Below are 20,374 nucleotides of genomic sequence, written 5' to 3'. Positions count from 1 at the left end.
CTAAACCAGATAGGAGTTCCTAATGAGTTACAAGAACAATGTCAACCTGATCCAGCAGGGTCGATTCGACCCGTAGCGGGAACTATGTAACTGATCCGGTAACTTAAGTATAAGTACTGTATGGACACACATTTCCTTTGTGGAGTGTGTCAATATTGCCTGTCGACTTGTTTTTGTTGACGTAAGGTAGAAAAATGCCGGCTAAATACGGGTTAAAGGTAAACATCAGCAAAGATTTTCTCTGTTCAGTTCAGTGCCTTGTTTATTTTGAAAAAATCTGATGACACGTAGACATCCACCAATCATGGTATAAGAAAACTAGGTATGCTCAAAACTGATAGCTAGCATTTCAAGGTTAGCCCAGATGACGTCATTCCACCCTATGTTGCCATTTCGGAAAAAAATAAATTACTCACGTCCAATGTTTTTAATTTACTTTGCAAGGAATATTTGTACCTTTAGTAAAAGATTTACGTACAATTTTAATGATTTTTATATATGTGACAAAAAATAGTTATTAAATACATTAGTCAGTAATTCACTTGTTTTTTTAATAATAATATGTACGTCTTTGGTATGTTGGAGATACCAATTTAATGGTAACACTTACGTCATCAAGGGCTAATAATGGCGGCTTGTTATAGGATTGAGCATACGGATAAGAAAATGACAGGTACTCGTATAACTTAGAATACAATTAGATGGTGTGTATTAGAAGCAGCACCAATATACATCAATGTCACACATTGTCCGGTGTTTGACAAACATAACCCCTAGCAACTGCCGAATTTTTAGTAATAGAATTTACAGAAACGGGGCGAATATCGATCCTGTTCTGTAGTGATTACAAACAAAACAGAAAATTCTGACAACGCATATCATTCGGAAGAATTCCGACGTGCTTTCAGCTTATGTATCCTATTCATAATTTGTTTCCATGAACTGTCAGTTACTAACGACGGTTAAGTTCCAAACGAAACGTCAACATTACAGTAAACGGCTCAAAAGAAGGATTCCGAAAACCTTGACGTGTACAGAACCTTTACTGAAAGTAACATCTGTGATCTATATATACAAAAGCGAAAGGTCACTGTCTCACTCATCACGAAATCTCAAAAACTACATGTGCAAGGAGTCTTTTTTATTTGAGGTCGCAGGTTCGAATTTAGCACAGGCCTAAACCAATGATTGCCGTATTCGTTTTCAAATTCAAGTTTGAATGATAAATGATTATCACGTGTGGTGAAGGAAGACATCGTTAGGAAACCCACGTTCCCGAGAAATGCATTTTCGGAGGTATGTGATCTAACCTAACCTGTATTGAGCTGGTTTTCCCTTCGCGGGTTGGAAGGTCAGACAGGCAGTTGCTTCTGTAAAAAACCGGACCTGTCAAATTAAGATAGGTAAGCGGACCCTGTGAAAAACAGAATAATGCTAGGAGGATGATGGTTCCTTGATTTTGAGAAAATCAACCCATAAAGTGATAAAAATGGTTGGCAAAGTTTGTATGAAATTTCTATAGTTTTAGGGGTTTCACGTGAACGAAGTCGCGGGCAGCAGTTAGTAGCCAAATATTTTGCACTTGTTTCCTGACGCTGTCTTCATTTCGGACAAGTAAAAGGGTTGCCTCAGGGTCCGTCTAGAGTTTCCAACAAATAACGGGTAAACCACTAAACTTGATATTAAATCTTTTACGTCTCAATCTAGGATATGTTGTTCTCGGATATTAATTAAGACAAAACTCTGAACAACTTGGAAAATAGGGTTACTCTGTGGTTACATAACATGAGAGAGGTTTGGGATTTGGATCGGGAAGTAAATATGTGAAGTAAAAGGGCTATATTCTTAAGTTGACTGTGGTCCTGTAGTACACTGGCTTGCTTCTCAAAAGGGGAGCACCAGTTCAAACCCCAGGATCTGCCTTGCACCGATGAGTTGTTAATTTATCTTAAGTGCAGTTTTCACTATCACAGTTGGCTCTATTCATATTCTATGGCTCTTGAGTTGGTTATTATTAGGTATTTTGTGTGAAATATTTATATAAGCAGGTATATATATATAGGTAAATAGGTTAGGTATTTATATATTTGTATGTATGTTATATATTTATTTGCATGTATTTATTGGTAAGTTGTACTTGTAGTTTGTACCCGAAATCTTTCAATTTTTACATTTTTCTGGAAGAAATCGCTTTAAGCTATAAGGCCGCAATTTGCCATGTACTTAGTTAATAGTCTTTTTATAATTATTTCTTTTTATTTTGGTGCAATAAAGTATATTTGTATTTGTATTGGCTCGACCAGACCATCTATCACGTTGCTCTATCGGAAAGATCTATGGGGTCCTTAGTTCATCTGGCTATGGAAGTAGGTATCTCTGAATACCCCAGTTGGGAGTGGTATGGAATTGGGACGTAGTCGACGTGAGCCTATGTGTTATGACTCGCATAATAAAAATGACGTAGAGAAAACAAAATAAAAAATTCAATGACATGTGTCACTGTATGAAAAGCACGTACGAAGAAGGCCTGCCTAACCTATGTTAGCGGCATCCGTGGTCCAGTGGTTGAGCGTTGGGCTCACGATCCGGAGGTCCTGGGTTCGATTCCCGGTGGGGAAATATAACAAAAATTACTTTGTGGTCCCTAGTTTGGTTAGGAAATTACAGGCTGATCACCTGATTGTCCGAAAGTAAGATGATCCATGCTTCGGAAGGCACGTTAAGCCATTGGTTCCGGTTACTACTTACTGATGTAAGCACGTTGTCGTTATATGAGTCATGTCAGGGGCCTTTGGCGGCTCAATAGGAACCCTGACACCAGGGTTGATGAGGTTGGTAATTCACCTCACAACCCACACGATAGAAGAAGATAAAAGAAGACCTATGTTAGTACAATTCTTTATTCTGTCATTAAGACAGGTCTGATGTTTTCCAAAAGCCATTTCACTCTATATAACATTTTTGTCTTCACTGCACTTGAAGCTAAGCTTTTCCCTTTTCCCGTAATTTGTTCAAAATTCATTAAACACCTCATCGAGAAAAGGTCTTAATAGCTATACTAGGGCCGACCTTATTTTCACTAAACACCTGTACTCATAACGAGTGCTGGTCCTTCTGAGAAGGGTCGAAGGGTCCTCGACCCGTCCTTTACCACCGATGTCGATTATATTCCAACAGGGGCGTATTTAGGGTGAGTTACTCCGGTATGGTATGGTCTTCTTCTTTCAGTGCCATCTCACGAACCCCGATACAGATCCCGCCGGCGTGGTCGACGATTTCCCTCAGCGTTTATCAGTATTCGTGCCCAGTTTTTTTCCCTTCAGACAGATTCTGCAAAGTGGACTGTTTGTTAGGCCTACGGTGAATAGGTGTTTGTTCAATGGGTTGTGCCAGTGACGGTGCTCATCATTATTCTGAGGCTTTTCCGGATCATGCTGAACCATATTCCAGTGATTCTCCCCTAGAAAGAATATTTACTTGATCTTCGTCTTCTTACGTTGTTTTAAGCTTACGCGGTTATTATCATAATTAAAACACATAATAACGGGTTCTTACCGCGTTTAAAGTAGGGATATGAGACTTCCGATATTTCGACACTGTTGCAAGTGCCATGATCACGGGATGACTGATGAGATTGGAGTAGAGTAGGTAGATCTATAATTTATAGCAACAGTGTCAAAATATCGGGAGTCTCATATCCTTACTTTAAATGCGGTAAGAACCCGTTATTATGTGTTTTCTTCTTCTTCTTTGCTCATTCCCACTCTAAGTGGGGTCGACTCTCATAATTTGACGGCGCCAAGACAATCTGTCCTGGGTTGTCGGGTTGGGTAGATTTTCATTCACCTTGGAGATGCTGTTCCACCAGGTGGCAGGAAAACGTTCTCCACCTACTATTAGCCAGCTAGCTAGCTAGTTAGTATTCACTTGAAAAATTGATACAATTTATACGATTTCCTCTAGTTACAGGTATACAGGTTCTGACAGTAAACATACAAACTTCTGGGGGTTAAAATGGCCACATCGAAGCCATTCATTTAAGAAAGCAATATTGCAATTTGTCATTTGCGCATATAAAAGTAAGTGCGCAATGCAAACAAATGTCAAATAGCAATATTGCTTTCTTAGATGAATGGCTTCGATGTGGCCATTTTAACCCCCCTGTTCTCCAAACCTTCCTTAATCTCATGATATACCGCCTCTTTGGTGGAGAGCTTTATCTTTGAAGAGCATTACAATTCGTTTGAGTACTTAAGCCTTAATATTTTCATGAGTATCTCCCAATTCACTGCAGGTACGTCTCTGGACCCCTTCTCTCCTCAATCAATCAGCTTCTTTGTAACATTTGGGAACCCTGGCACCTTTGACAGGAAATTCTGATTAGTGAAAGTTTCGGAATTCATCAAATTTCAATCGAGTTAAACCTTGCGTGTCGGAGTTCAAAATTTTCGCATTACATACTCGTACATACCTATTACCAACCTACAGAAGACCACGCCTATTGCTCCGGGGAGCCTTGAGTGCCCTCCATTTGTCCGGCCAAGTAGTTACTGCCAAACGCGGCAAATCTAAGATAAAACACGCCAATCACTCACTGGGGTACACTCTCATCAAGAGAGGAAGGGGAAAAAGGCTTCCTATTCCGACTTCCAATTATTATGGAGTCTATTGATTTATAAACAAATAACGTTATGACCACACCAACAAGCTAGCTAGAGATCTGCTAAGGTAAGACGTCTGATAAGATGAAATATACTTTCCCTGGATGAGAGACTAAAAAAATTAATATAGATATCAATTTCCGGTAAAACATAGCCTTGAGGATAGCAATTACTGGACTGCATAAACATAACATAAACAGCCTATATACGTCCCACTGCTGGTCACAGGCCTCCCCTCACAACCAGAGGGATACCCCTAAAAATATACATTTTTGACACAGAAACATGATAATTAAAACACATAATAACGGGGTCTTACCGCGTTTAAAGCAGGGACGTGAGACTCCCGATATTTCGCCACTGAGTCTCATATCCCTGCTTTAAATGCGGTAAGAACCCGTTATTATGTGTTTTAATTATGATAATAACCGCGTAAACTTAAAACAGAAACATGAAACTGAATCACTCACACGCATTGTAACTGAAACGTAAAACATCCTTTATATCGCCTTAAACATTACTAAACCCTTTAATACAATAATTAGGAGATAACAGGCTCATATTTAGTAGATTTTCTCTGCATTGTTTTCTAATGTGTTTAAACGACGTCGGGTAATGCCCCCTAGTTTCCTCAGGGGTCTAAAGCGATCCTCATGTACCCTGAAAGCCCCGGGGCAAACGTTACCAGAAACCGTTGTACGCTTAATTTTGCTCAAATGCGATTTTATCCGGTTGTACGCGACACAATACCTCAGTGGCGCAGGATGGTGCTTTTCTTCTGTGGTTTGTAATCCTAATGTCAAGATTATTATTGAGCCGCCAAGCGCCCTTCTTCTTATCGAGTGGGTTGTGAGGTGGAATACCAGCCTCATTAATCCTGGTGTCAGGGTTATGATTGAGCCGCCAAGAGCCCTGACATAGCTCATGTAACGACTACCTAATTACATCAGTAAGTAGTAACCGATACCAACGCTTTAACGTACCTTCTGAAACACGGATCGTCTTACTTTCGGACAATCGAGTGATCAGTCTGTAATATCCTAATCAAACTAGTGATCACAAAGCGTGGATTTTTGTGATATGTGTCAACCGGGATTTGAACTTGGAACCTCCTCGTCGTAAGCCGAAAGCTCAACAGTGCTTGAATGGATCACGGAGGCTGATATTATTGTCTTTTTGTTTTACAACATAACATAAGCTCACGACTATATCCCAATTGGGGTAGTCAGAGGGTCCTCCATCCAAGTTGAACTACTCGTAAGTACCCACACCTTACCGAGCTTTCTGTTGGACCAACGTGATGGGTGTCGCCGTCTATAATGGTCGAACTAAATGTGTTAGTGAAAACTGCACTTACTATAAGTTAGTTAGTGCTGATTGACTGATTGATTAGTGCTGATTTCTGTAGACTCTATCTCATTTTATTTCAAGTTGTTGTAGCCGATCTGCTCCAGTGGGTTTTTCGGGTACTTTTCAATAAAGATGCTTGTTGTTCGATTTAAAGATGTAATTTTACTAATGAAGATGTTTAAATAACAAAAGAAGTTGGATAAAAAGTTAAAAACAAAAAAAGATGCGTCGACGTCACAAGATGATTAGAAGTAGTATTATTAATTATCTGTCAAACTCTATTGACAATCACCGCGCGCTCGCCTCAAACGGCACGCTCGTTTCATTGAGCGCCAACACAAGTTATACCTGTCATTTTCTTAGCATCTGAAAAGGAAAGGGACGGGTAATCAACAGGCATAATATCTATGGAACACAAGTCAATTTTCGGCGGGAATCTTAAAAACCTTCCCAAATTTTTATATTGGCCAATAACCCGACAGAATTGAAGTGACAGCACACGTCAAACGGTTTGCATACCAGCGAGATGACTATTTTATTCGGCCGGGTTATTTATTCATTTTAAATTAACAGTGGTCAATTATCCGTCCCGCTCCTTTTCGGCAGATAAGAAAATGACGGGTGTAACTTAACATTAAATTAGGTGGTGTCTGCAGGAATTGGGCCATTAGTGCGGTGACCGGCGACGCTCCCCGGTTGAGAAGCAAGCCGATGAACTACAGGAGTTACTTGTTTTACTGCTTGTATATCTTGTCCTGAGTATTAATTTCAAAGTTTTATACATGAGGTATATTTAAAAAATATACAAAGCTACGTTTATTTATTGTTATACACGAATGGTTCCTGCCCGAGGGCATGCTTAGGCAAAACCGCGGAAAGTAGATAAAGGAATTACTTCGAGAGGAAAATTGCCGGAAAATACTTATAAAATTACCTAACATATTACAATGTATTCGGGATTTAAACAGGACTATTTGACTAAACATATAAAGGTATTGAAAGGATAAATAAGCTATTAGCCGTAAAACACCTCCACCAACCTGCACTGGAGCAGCGTGGTGGAGTATGCTCCATACCCCTTCCGGTTGAATGAGGGGAGGCCTGAGCCCAGTGGTGGGACGTATATAGGCTGTTTATGTTTATGTACAGTCATGAGCAATGTAATGTACCCACTTTAGGACTTTGTCGCACTAACATATTTGACATTTGGTGAGACTTACAGTTCAATTTGTCAAAAAAGTTAATGTGACATGGTACCAAAGTGTGTGACCGTACATACCTACTTTAGGACTCTGTTGCACTAACATATTTGACATTTAGTGAGACTGTTGAAATGTGTGTGGATTGATTATTTCACCACTCGCAGACTGTATTAAAGGAAACGCTGATTGTTTTGCCACTTCGTATATAATTCGGTTTTAGTAGAAATTATAAAGGTTACAAACACGTCCGACAATAAGAGAAGTTCGATGAATACAAAATTAATTTAAAAATAGTAAAGAATTAATATATTTTTTTAACCTTTTTTTTAAAAGGTATTTTTATGTTGCAATTGTCAACAGAGACTTACAGTTTAATTTGTCAAAAAAGTTAATGTGACATGGTACCAAAGTGTGTGACCGTACATACTTACCTACTTTAGGACTCTGTCGCACTAACATATTTGGCATTTAGTGAGACTTACAGTTCAATTTGTCAAAAAAGTTAATGTGACATGGTACCAAAGTGTATACATATTAATGCTCGTGACCGTACATACCTACCTATCTACTCAGTCTGTAACTGCTGGGCTATATGCCTCCTCTCCTTCACACCCTCCTTCCCGGTCCTGTGCAAGTTTCATCCACTGCTTTCCGGCGTACCTCACAATAAATGATTATCACATGCTCAGCGGTGAAGGAAAACATCATGAGGAAACCCACATTCCCGAAAAAAAATTTTTTTGCACCTGTATTGGACTGGTTTTCCCTTCGCGGGTTGGAAGGTCAGACAGGCAGTCGCTTCTGTAAAAAACCGGACCTGTCAAATCGTCAAGTTAGGTAAGCGGACCCTGTGAAAAACGGGGTAATGCTAGGGAGATGATGAACATGAACCTTTGAGCCACCATTTATAAACTCACGGTAATCAGAAGGTAATCTGCAGTCACTTTTGGTGTGAGAACCTAAACTTCGTAGGGTATGATAAGGAGTCGGTTTTGGTTATTATTTACTTACTTAAATAAAATATGTATTGTTACATGATTTCAGGTGTCTTTCAATGACCTTACAACGAGTGAGGAAGAACGCGTTCTATGTTTTTTATTCGCTACAAAGAAGTATAAATAATAAAAAAGTATGTTTGTATAGTATAGCTACATGATGTTGTTTTCGTTACGCGTTTCATGTAAACATTTTTTTATACACGGCCGTTAATGTCATTGAACTCTCGCTGCTTTCGTAGAGAAATGTTTTATCCTTATCATGATTTATGTGTGATAATATAATGATTTGTTTGTTATACTTACATGTACTTACGAGCTAATAAATTGTGTGTGCTCAAATAAGGAAGGCGCTTCGTTTTATTCGATAGTACTTTGCCTTGAAAAGGGATAAATATTTGTATGTACATTAAATATTTAAATACTATAGTAGGTAGGTACATTAAATAAATATTTACTACCTACCTACTATAGGTATGGTACTTATTATGCCTAATTCTGATGCCTACGAAAAATAGTATACAGGGTGTTAGTGACATCGTAACGAATACTGAGGGGAAAGATTCAGAACATGAATCTGCGTTAATATCTACGTTAATATCAAGTGGAATTTTCCGTCGCAAAATTTATGATATTTTATTAGTTTTTTTAAATTATTTTCAATTCTATACATTTGCGACGGAAAATTCTACTTGATTTATATATAGATAATGAGCTGAATCATTCCTCTCAGTATTCGTTACGATGGCACTTACACCCCATACAAGTACATACAGGTAGCCATACTGACGGGGATGGTTCAGACTATGATTCTGAGTTGATATCAAGTGGTATTTTTCGTCGCAAAATTAGTTTTTTTTTTTTTTTTTGCGACGGAAATTCCACTTGATATCAACTAACATAGTTTATAAGCGCCTTTTTTTACTAACAAAAATATGGAGTATAATCTGAAATAAATGTAATAATAAGTACCTAATAAAATCCCAAATAGGATAGCTAGACATATCTACACCCATCGCAAGATGAACTTAGTACCCATACCAAGCTTTCTATTAGAGCAACGTGATAGGAAGCGAGCCGTATCGCCCTCTATAACGGTCGAGCCAACTTTACTGTGTTAGTGAACCTACACTTAAGATAAATCTGTCAACTCATTGGTGCAAATCCGGTACCGGGGTTCGAACCGGCGCTCCCCGTTTGAGATCCAAGCCGGTGAACTGCAGGACCACAGTGGTGTGGACTGTCTGGCGTGGACTATCTGGTGTTGTTAAATCCAAACCCGTTTTCAAGTGAGGGACTTTCAAATCAAATCAAATATACTTTATTGCACAGAACTAATATGTATACAGTACCATTTGTGCGGCCTTATTGCTCTAGAGCAGTTTCTTCCAGGCAACCACCAAAAGGTTCCATTTACAAACCACTTTGGATGAGGGATGGTGCAACAAAAAAATGAATACCTAAAAGTAAAGCTAAAGTTAATATAATAAATACTCTATACTATACGACTTTCAAGGCTACGTTCCTTAATAGTATTTTATGCAACAGTTGTATAAGAAGGGTCAAAAAATGCGAGTGGCGTGAGTTGCGATGTGAGCCTTGGCGAACATCGCAATAAGAGACGCCACGAGCATTTTTTGACCTAGTTATACAACGTTGCATACAATACTTTTTCTACGACGACGTAATTTTAAATGAAACAAAAATTATTTTCCAACGCGCGGGAAAATGGCGGCAAATGTATACTTTTTTTTTATAGTATATCTATGGCACCAAACAAAGTAAAGGTGCCAGTTACCAGGTCAAAAAAAAAAAAAAACAACAACAATGCTTTTTTGGCGACATTATAGTACAGTTACACTTTGTAAACAATGCTTTTATAGGCCATAGAGCGTACACTTTTTCAAAGAGTTTAATTATGTATGTACTTATATTAGACTTTTTGGTTATTTAAATGCCAGATTAAAGTAGAGGAGTAGAAAAAAATAATTATATATGGCGTGATAATTAATTAATTTCTCATTACTCGGGTACATAATTATCCAAAAATATAATGTAATGGCAGATGCATTATATAAAAACAATTGTTTCTTGATAGTTGGATCAGATATGGTTGAGAATTATGTTGCTAATTTGCTTCTCTTTATTTTGATCGGAATAATAATGGGTGGAAGATGTAATTGTGCCTGGTTGTAATAAAAAGAATCATTTATACCCAAAACAAATGTTTAATTTTTTTATGTTTATGGAATACGATGTTCGTGCGTCACCTAACAGGGTCCACATAATACCAGCGTCGTGGTTCACGCCGCGAGTTGTGCTGAGTGAGGCCCTTTTATCTCAGGACGTCCACCACCACCTTATGATCATTTCGACAAACATCCGTCTTGCTTTTTTGTAATTGTTTTAGTGGAAATTTGATATGATGTTGTTGACTTTTTTTGTGTGTGGCGTCCTTTTATCCCTTTCCACCCGATATGAAACGATCGTGAGTTTAAACTTTAAAAAAATCTGTACAAAAAAATACTTTGATTTTCCGAACGCAACCGACGTCCTACGATCGTTGCGCTAACTAAAAACGCGGGAAAAAATAGTGCAGGCCCCTGCATGCGAGTTTGTGCCTGTCAGTCGCCTGGAGTAGGGATGCGCGATCCAGATCGTCGATCCGATTTTAAGGATCGGATCGGATCGTAATGCGTCGATCCGATCCGCGGATTGGATCGCATGCCGTCGATCCGATATCAAGGAAATCGATCCGGATCGGATGCAAATAAGCAAGACATATTTAGTTTTAAATATTTATTTTCCGCCTTCGGGTAATCTCGGGTAAACTGATTCCACACACTAGATTTTATAGGGGGCACCGTTTCTTGACCAAACAGTTTTACAAAACAAAACGTCGGTACATCTGAGATACTCGGAGCCAATAGCAATTAGAAACAAATCAAACCACAGATAGGTATTACTCGTATGTTTACTTACCCACAAAGTTAAATTATAATAAAGTGTAATAAGATGCTCGTATATCTATACCTACCCGCACGCAAAAGACGCCGCCAAGTTTGGAACGTAACGTAAACAGAAGATCAAGTTCTATCGTAACAAAATCGTAAGCAATTAATGTAGGTAATCCTCTTTTCAATTCATGCGATCCAAGCGATCCGATCTTTAAAGTTTTGTATCGATCCGCCTAAAAATCGTATGGTCTCGATCCGATCCAAAAATCGGCAGATCGAATGGCTTTCGATCCGATTTTCTAAGATCGGATCGGATCGGCGCATCCCTAGCCTGGAGACTGGGTCAGGGGTGGTTGCGTTTTTTGACCGTCAGACCCGCTCACGTAAGTAACATATTTTTTGTGAAATTATATACAATTTTGTGACGTTTTTACATTAAATGCACTTATTAATCATGTCTGTATACAGAAACATGTTTTTTTACGTGAATTTTGTGGTATAATATAAGACAAATCGAGTTTAAAAATGCACTCGCACGATCATGTGGCTTCGGTTGTTAGGTGCATATTTGGTTACTTATATGTGTATGGCCTTTTTATGGTTAAAAGGCTTACAAAATACATTTTTGTGTTTTTTTAAGGGGGTCATATGACTGACAAACTAATAGTGGAAGTATTAGAAAACGAAAACCTTTCGATCTAAGATTTAGATGATGATGACCTCGATTTAGTACAAAACCATCTCTTTAGGGAAATGGATAAGTTAGATCTAACAGACGAGGACCCTGAAGAGGAAGTGGTAGTAGAATGGTCGCCTGAACCGGAAAATATTTCAACAGTATCGAAGCCGAGTTCTCTAATTTTACCAGGGTCATCAGCTAGACCAACAAGAAATTTTCGTCAAAAAGAGTCAGCCTCCACACCGAGCCGTACGAGCCCAATTAGTTCGTGAACATCCATTGCAAGTGTACGAGCAAACGTGGCAGCATCCGTATTACGAGGAAGTAGGCCTGCATCAATAACAAGAGGAGGAAGGTCCACGCGTGCACTAAGAGGAGAAAGAGGAAGGTCTGCATCAATTATACCTACAGTTCAACGGGGTAGGTCTACGTTGCGAAAAAGATTGTAGAAGGAAGCTTAGTTCTAGGATTAATCCCATGACTATCCGACTCTGCCAATAGAACCAGTAAAGCGATCCATTGATTATTTTTACGAATATTTCAATGAGGATCCTTTCTGGCGGAGATTAGTCGCTGTACAAATACTTATCTATTATTTACGTTCTACTGGGCGTGAACTAAAAACTGCGGTCGCTGAGATAGCAAAGCTATTGTCGATTCATATAATCATGGGCTGCATACCCTACCCTAGATTGCCGTGGCATTGGAGAGCTGGTATCAAACTTGATTTAGTTAGCGGCCAGGCTTGATTTAGGTAATGACCAGGGATCGATTTTTAACACTCCGCAACGCAATACAAGAAGTAAAAATAAAATTGCTATTCAAAGTTCTAGATTAAGTAAATTAAATTCATCTCTTTTGGGGTTATGTACACGTTTTTACAATAAAATACCAGATAATATTTTAAATATGACAGAAAATAAATTTAAAGCTCATATGAAGCTTACTCTAAGTAAAAAAGCTCGTTATAAGATTAATGACTACCTAAATGATAATAATGTCTGGTATTGAATGTGTTCCTCTAGTTATTAAATAACTTGTAATATATAACCTCATTGGTTTTTGAAAGATGAGTTGCTGTTGCAGTTTTTTGTCACTTCTTCTCCTCAGCCATAACACCTTGCGAAATGACGTAAATTCAAAAATGTTACATTGACGAAATGTTACATGAAGACCTGTATTGTGTTACATTTTTCTTAATAAGAAGTGGTCTAAAACTCATTTACTATAACTATAAAACAATTTTCTCATACCAAATGTGTTTTATTTCCACTAATAGGATAAAATATTATGCAAGTCGCATAGACTCACGATCGTGCGACTTACAAATTATTCCTACGGCTCACAATCGTGAGGGTCTGATTGCTGAAGACCAGCTAAGCTGGGATTTTTTTTCGTGTTTTTCCCGAGGTCTTTGCATGGCATAAAAAGCTGTCACTAACATTTTATAGGCCTAAGAGAGATTTCGTTTCTTCGGTTGGAAAGGGTTATAATAAACTTTTTCTATTCTACTCTACTCTACTCTACTCTACTCTACTCTACTCTACTCTACTCTACTCTACTCTACTCTACTCTACTCTACTCTACTCTACTCTACTCTACTCTACTCTACTCTACTCTACTCTACTCTACTCTACTCTACTCTACTCTACTCTACTCTACTCTACTCTACTCTACTCTACTCTACTCTATTCTATTCTATTCTAAACATATTTTTTTTAAATTAGAAGGAAAATCTTTACAGAGCCGTCTATTTTGTTTTTGGGGAACGTAACCTAGAAAGTTCCTCATTGGCCAATTTCCTCACTTTCTTTGCTCGAAGGCTTTAAATAGAACTTAGAAGGTTCAAGTATCGTCACGGCCTGATTGTCTGTCGACAATGTCTTATGATACCTTTTTTTAACAAGTTGTTTAATGAGACAAAGCCACGTGTAAGAGTTTGTCATTTTTTGACAGAATCGAAAGTATGAGCGAAAATAACGCAGAGCGCTTGATTTACATCGTCGTGTGTGACGGGTTTGAATTTCGGTTCAGGCTCTTTTTTGACGTGACTTATTGCATATTTGGCGTATGTCGCATTTACTTCTGGGCCGGACAAATGCGGAGCGCTGAGGGCTCTTACCCGGTACAAATTTTAAGACAACACGCCTGAGACAAAAATTCAAAAAAAAAAATTCAAAAATATTTATTTTTCAAAATTGGCTTACAAAATTAGCGCTTTTTGAACGTCAAACATAATTAAATTACATATTATGTAACTAGCTGTAAAACTACTACCACATCGGAATTTGTAACGCTGAGGGAAAGACGTGGCCAGAAAACCTCCCAGCACAGGGCCCTAGTCCTACTGTTTCATGTTTTCCTTTCTTTTCTTTTAATCCAGTTTGTATTACATAATTTATAGACTTAAATACAATGGTATTCCAATTACAGTCGGTGGAAGGAAAGTGAAAAATAAAGAGTTTATGTGACTTTATCACAGAAACAGTGTTTTATGAGCTCCCTGACAGAAGCAGGCCTGTCCACATACGCAGCACCCGATCACGAGTTGACGCGAAAGCCAGCCATCGCTCCCTTCGCACATTTTTGAGGGAAAGGTGCGACCCGACTTCCGGACGCCACCGCGTACACGAACATTTCGAGGCGAGCATGCACCACTTATATAAAGAAGAAATCCTCCGCCTGGATATAAAAAAAAAAGTACTCTACTGTTCAAATATCATCAAGTGTTTCACAATCTGCATTGAATTCGACTTTATGAGTTTGAAGTTATCTTTGGATCATAGATACAAATACATGGTATAAGAAAACCAGCTATGCTCAATCTGTTTTAAGTTTACGCGGTTATTATCATAATTAAAGCCCATAATAACGGGTTCGGGTTTAACGGGTTAGTGAGTGCGGTTTGTCGTAGTGAGTTTGGTGCGAGTTCAGATGGTTCCGAACATTCGAAAACATAAACAAGCGGCAAAGAAAGAGGGTAGACAGATATGTCTGCCCGTAGAAAATTACCTACCTACTCCACTCATGATCATGGCACTTGCAACAGTGTCGAAATATCGGGAGTCTCATATCCCCATTTAAACGCGGTAAGAACTCGTTATTATGTGCTTTAATTATGCTCAATCTTATGACAAGCCGCCATTGCTAGCCTTGATGACGTAGGTGTTACCATTCAATTGGTATCTTCAACATTCCAAGGTCGCAAATTTTATCATTGAAAATTAATTGAATTAGCGATTAATGTATTTAATCACTATTATTTGTCACATATATAAAGTAAATCTTTTACTGAAAGTTCAAAATTTCCTTGCAAAGTAAATTAAAAAAAAACTGGACGTTGGTAATTTATTTTTTTAGGAAATGGCAACGCAGTGTCGGATGACGTCAGCTGGGCTAACCTTAAACTGTGAGCATTTTGAGCATACCTAGTGTTCTTATACCATGGAAAATTTCACTTGATATTAACACAGAATAATCACCTGAATCATCCCTCTCAGTATTCGTTACGATGTCACTTACACCCCGTACAAGTACACACGGTAGCCATACAGTAGGTATGGGTGTTAGTGACATTGTAACGAATGCTGAGGGGGATGATTCAGACCATGATTCTGAGTTGATATCAAGTGGAATTTCCTGACAAAATGCATTAAAAAAATTGTTTTTTTTTTATTATTTCCCGATCCATACTTTACCGACGGAAAATTCCACTTGATATCAACTCAGAATCAAGGTCAGAATCACCCCTCAAAGTTTTCGTTACTATGTCACTAACACCCTATATACTATACACATCTCCGAAGGTGAAGGCAGAGGCCTACCCCTTCGGAGATAGAGGCGTGATGCTTTGTAAACATAGCGTAACATAAATGCTTGTGTAAAAGTGTTTATTTTATTTACTTACACGTGTTTAATACGTCTCAAAGGAATTTACAAATGGCCGCCTGTTTTACGGCTTCGGAATAAATTATAATGTTTTCCGCCTAAATAAATAAGGTCTTGATGTATTTATTTCTCTGGGGTCACTTATACTTTACGGACAGAATATAAAATAGGATATCCGGTTCCTAATTATAATTATCGTATTCTCTCGAGTGGGTTGTGAGATCAGTGAGCGATCTCATCGACCCTGGGTTAATGGTAACCAGCCAAAGCCCGTGGTTCATCATGGTTCTCCTGCACTCTTCAGGTGATAATGACGTATCTGTCTGGGGAAGTTACAAAATACGGAGTAAAATGATGCGACAAAAAATTGCGAAAACTTTCTTCACAAAAAAGGTTATTATAAAGTTAGTGATTATTTAGAAGATATGAATGCATGGGATTAACTGTCTGAGAACTGATATTAGGCAGCTAAATTACTCATTTGTATAAAAATATTTTATGTATATTTTTTTAAAGAACGTCTAGGGCCCTGTGCCGAAGTTTTTCTTGCAGCTTCTTGTCCCCGGCTATACAGGTTGTGAGAAGCTGCAGTAGTTTTAGGCTGATGAGACGTTCGTTATGTAAAAATTGACGATTCAAAGTATAACTATGTTACCTACTGAATAAAGATATTTTTGAATTTCAATTTGAGACACAAGTGACTTATTAGTCCTAGTTTAGGAACGTCAAATGTTTGTACCTACCTTACTTCATTTTTAATTTCTATGATTGTAAAAGGGTAAATAACTTAGCCACTATTCGGTGGAGACTTGTAAATTAGCCTTTAGTTATTGTCTGGTTATTATTTTTAGAAAATGTATATAGCCGTAAGTCTTCCTCTAAATAAATAAATAATAAATTATTATATGGTAGGCAGCGTTCAGCTTTCTATACTTTCTATTACAAAAATCAAAATCAAATCAATTCATTTGCGAGAACACATTAAATACAAAAAGGTGGTAAAATATTTTTTAAATTATTTTAATTATTTTATTGTAATTTATTACAATGTTATACATTTTTACACTATAACCCTTTCCACAGTTTTTAACTACAAAATCATACTGTTATATTAGATTCCGTAAAGATCGTAAAGAAGAAAACTTAGATAAACTCATTTTCAATCAAACCTGCCATTTTCCAACTGATGGCTTTTCTTTTAACTCATACACATACATAAACTTACGCCCGTAATCCCTAATGGGGTGGGCAGAGCCACAAGTAATCAAAGACAACTTGCAGCCACTGTTGATACGAAGTCCAAAGATGGATATGATGAACCTTATGGTGATAAGGGACCTTATGGTGGAGGAGGGAGGGAGAGAGGGGTTTCTTTTAACTCATCCTTCAAACTAGATACAGACCACTTTTTTTTTCGACGTGACTTAATGTAGAATTGCCGCAGATGGCATTAACTTATCGGACAAATGGGGAGCGCTGAAGGCTCTCACCCGGTACAACGTTTAAGACAACAGACTTGAGGGTGCCCAGTTGGGCGCGAACCTCGGCTCAGGGTGTCGTCTGAGAGGAAAAATATTTGAAGGAATTAATTGACTCTAGTGGGTTGATAGCGATAAGCGCTGATTGAGGGAAATCGTCGACTACACCGGCGGGGTTGGTACGATACACTTCACGTCGCTTCACAATTTATATCAATTTATCACGTATTTTAGCTGGACAGTATGGAGAATTGTCAAAATTTGGGAACACTCAACAGTGCTACCGCCTTCATTTGAGCTTCTAGTTTTTATCCTATATTTTTCACTTTCCTTCCACCAACTGCAACTGGAATACCATTCTTCTTCTTTGCGAGTCGATGGCGATCGAAACTAAATTTTTGCTGACCAATAATTGGCCACGCTTACGGCATTGTCAGCGGCTTCGTACAGGTCATCAGGAATACCATTGTATTTAAGTTTATAAATTATGTAATACAAACTGGTTTTTTTTTTAAAAGAAAGGAAAACATGAAACAGTAGAACTAGGGCCCTGTGCTGGGAGGTTTTCTGGCCACGTCTTTGTTGCTCTATTTATAACATTATTAATGATCGTATTCCTGGAGGTGGAGGCCTGGAGACCTATAACACAGGGTACCCTAGTTTAGGCTCCAGCCTCTACGAATATTATCAATGTTCATGTTATAAAATAATTGTAAACTAGTATAAGATCAATGTTATTTGTAGAGGAAATTAATATTTTACTTTACTTTACTTTTTTTCCCTCAGCGTTACAGATTCCGATGTGGTAGCAGTTTCACAGCTAGTTACATAATGGCCCCGATTCCTGCAGACATCTCTTAATTTTACTTTAAGTTATACCTGTCATTTTCTTATCCGCCGAAAAGGAAAGGGAAGGATGATTGACAGCTCTTAATTTTAGGAAGAATGAGTAAATAAATGAATAACCCGGGCGAATTTTTAGACGGTTGTTTTAGATTTGTGCTTAAAATTGACGTGTGTTCCATAAATTTTATGCTTGTCGATTACCCGTCCCTTTCCTTTTCGGCGGATAAGAAAATGACAGATATAACCTAAAATAAAATTAGATGGTATTTACAGGAATTAGCACCACAATGTAATTTAATTTTTGACGTTCAAAAAGCGCTAATTTCTAAGCCAATTTTGAAAAATAAATATTTTTGAATTTGAATTTTTGAATTTCCTCATTGGTGCGGGACGGAGAATTACCGTTCTATACGCAGTATTATTCTTTCTTCTACGCATAGATGGCGTTCTAGAAAGATTTTTAACCGCAAACAAACCTTTATTATTGTCACCAGCAATGGAGAAGCAGTTCTCAGTCCACCCTGCTAACACGACAGCCGCGAGTGGACAGCCGGTCGTCCTGTCCTGTGCCATCATCTCCGCGCCGCCTGCAGTCGTTTCCTGGCTGAAAGACGATCAGCCTTTACCTGATGATGAAAGGTTTGTACCAGTAATAGTTTGTTTTTTTTGTTATTGGAACGTCTCTGCTATCACAAGTTGTATTTTCATACACATTCTATAGTAATTTCGTGTATTGATGTTTAATAAAAATAACTGATTTGACTAGTTGGAAACTATCCTATTATCTTATCAATTTGCAATTAGGTACAATACTAATAACATAACATCAGCTCGCCACTATATCCCAATTGGGGTGGTCAGAGGTATATCCATCGCAAGATGAACAGTCATGAGTAATATCACTTTAGAACCCTATCGCACTATCACAATTGACATCTAATGAGACTTACGGTTTAGTTTGTCAAAAAAGTTAATGTGACATGGTATCAAAGTGTATAAGTACATATTAATACTCGTCACCGTACCTTACGAATTTTCTGTTAGACTAATTCATTTATGTACTAATTTTATTAATTATCTCTCCAGATACTATGTTCTGCAAAGCCAGCTGCTTATTACGGATGTGACAAGCGAAGACGCAGGAGCATACAGGTATGTTCAGGAGAATATTATTATACAATATCCCCACAGCCTTAACAGCCTCCGTGGTCTAGTGGTGTTAGGCGCACGATCTGAACAGAACGTTTACGTTGTAATGTACAGATAACGAAAGCGAATTCATCTTGGCCCTAAGGTGCGTTCACATCAGCGAGTCTGTTTCTGGTACCTCGTATAATTTCCTTGTTCGCAATACGGAATGAAGGCTATATATAAAGTCTCTCGGGAAGCCTCCTTACTTTGTACCCTTTAAGGCTTCGGCACATTTAAAGCAGATCCAAAGAAGCGCAGTTAGAGTGCCGGTCCGCGCAATATGAAATACAAGAAACTATTATGATAATTAAGCCTTCCACATTTTTTTTGTGTAGCCTAATTGATGTTCCATTGTTGGGCAAAGGCATCCCCTTCTCCTTTTCTTTTTTTTTCTCTTCGATCAAAACGATCATAATTATTTAACTTATTGGTAGATGCCATAGGACAACACGGACCTCCGCGGACCGGCACAGTTCCACGCCAAAGTCAAACAAAATATTTATTTACATTTATTTTTAAGTAAATTCATCGAATACGTGAGTAAAAAAAACGTGTATATGATTTCAAAAACAATTACAGAAAAGTAATGGCTAGTGTAATGGGCACCTTCGCGCCCGGATAAGTCAGGAGCGGGCTTTTCGACTAGTGCAGTAAATAGCATTATTTTTTTGTTCATTATTTATGTAATTTCGTGTTTAGTTAATGTAATTAAATTTGATTTAAGTTTAAAATGTAACATTAAATTGTATCAACGATAAATAAAATAAAAAAAAAACTATATTTTCTCAAAAAAATTACAGAAAATAATATTATGGGAGAATATTGCACGGGATTTAAACACTTAAAAAAAAGTGTTTATTTCTTGTTTTAAACAACATAATGTTATGAGGCAACCCCAGGAAGCAAGGTTAATCCTTGGGTTGGGGATGAGGCCTACTTTACTTACCGCTTACTTATTTACTTGCGGGTAACGCGGGCACGCGTTGAAACTGCCCACACGCTGCTTCTCTCCTGCTCCTGGTGTGCCTACGCCTTTAATATAATTTTCTTTTGACAACACAACCTTTTGTTTTGGTGTAATTTGTCACTCGTGCGTTATAACTCGGTAGAATGTCGACAATACAGGT

At 38.0% G+C, this 20,374-nt stretch overlaps 1 protein-coding gene across 2 annotated transcripts in view; it reads left to right on the top strand.

Moving 5' to 3' along the window:
* LOC126369931 (protogenin-like) overlaps positions 1-20,374 on the top strand; it is a 144,623-nt gene that overhangs the window by 96,300 nt on the left and 27,949 nt on the right. For both annotated transcript variants that reach the window (XR_007566782.1, XM_050014527.1), the window contains exons 4-5: positions 18,551-18,695; positions 19,143-19,208. Coding sequence is in view for 1 of the 2 variants with exons in the window: in XM_050014527.1 (XP_049870484.1) it covers positions 18,551-18,695; positions 19,143-19,208 (211 nt within the window). In the remaining variant the exon portion in view is untranslated. The remainder of the gene's footprint in view (positions 1-18,550; positions 18,696-19,142; positions 19,209-20,374) is intronic.

The sequence above is a fragment of the Pectinophora gossypiella genome, chromosome 10 (genome assembly GCF_024362695.1).
Source record: "Pectinophora gossypiella chromosome 10, ilPecGoss1.1, whole genome shotgun sequence".
NCBI lineage: Eukaryota > Metazoa > Arthropoda > Insecta > Lepidoptera > Gelechiidae > Pectinophora > Pectinophora gossypiella.
Note: the sequence above shows the minus strand (reverse complement) of the source record. Positions and strands in the feature narration are given on the sequence as shown.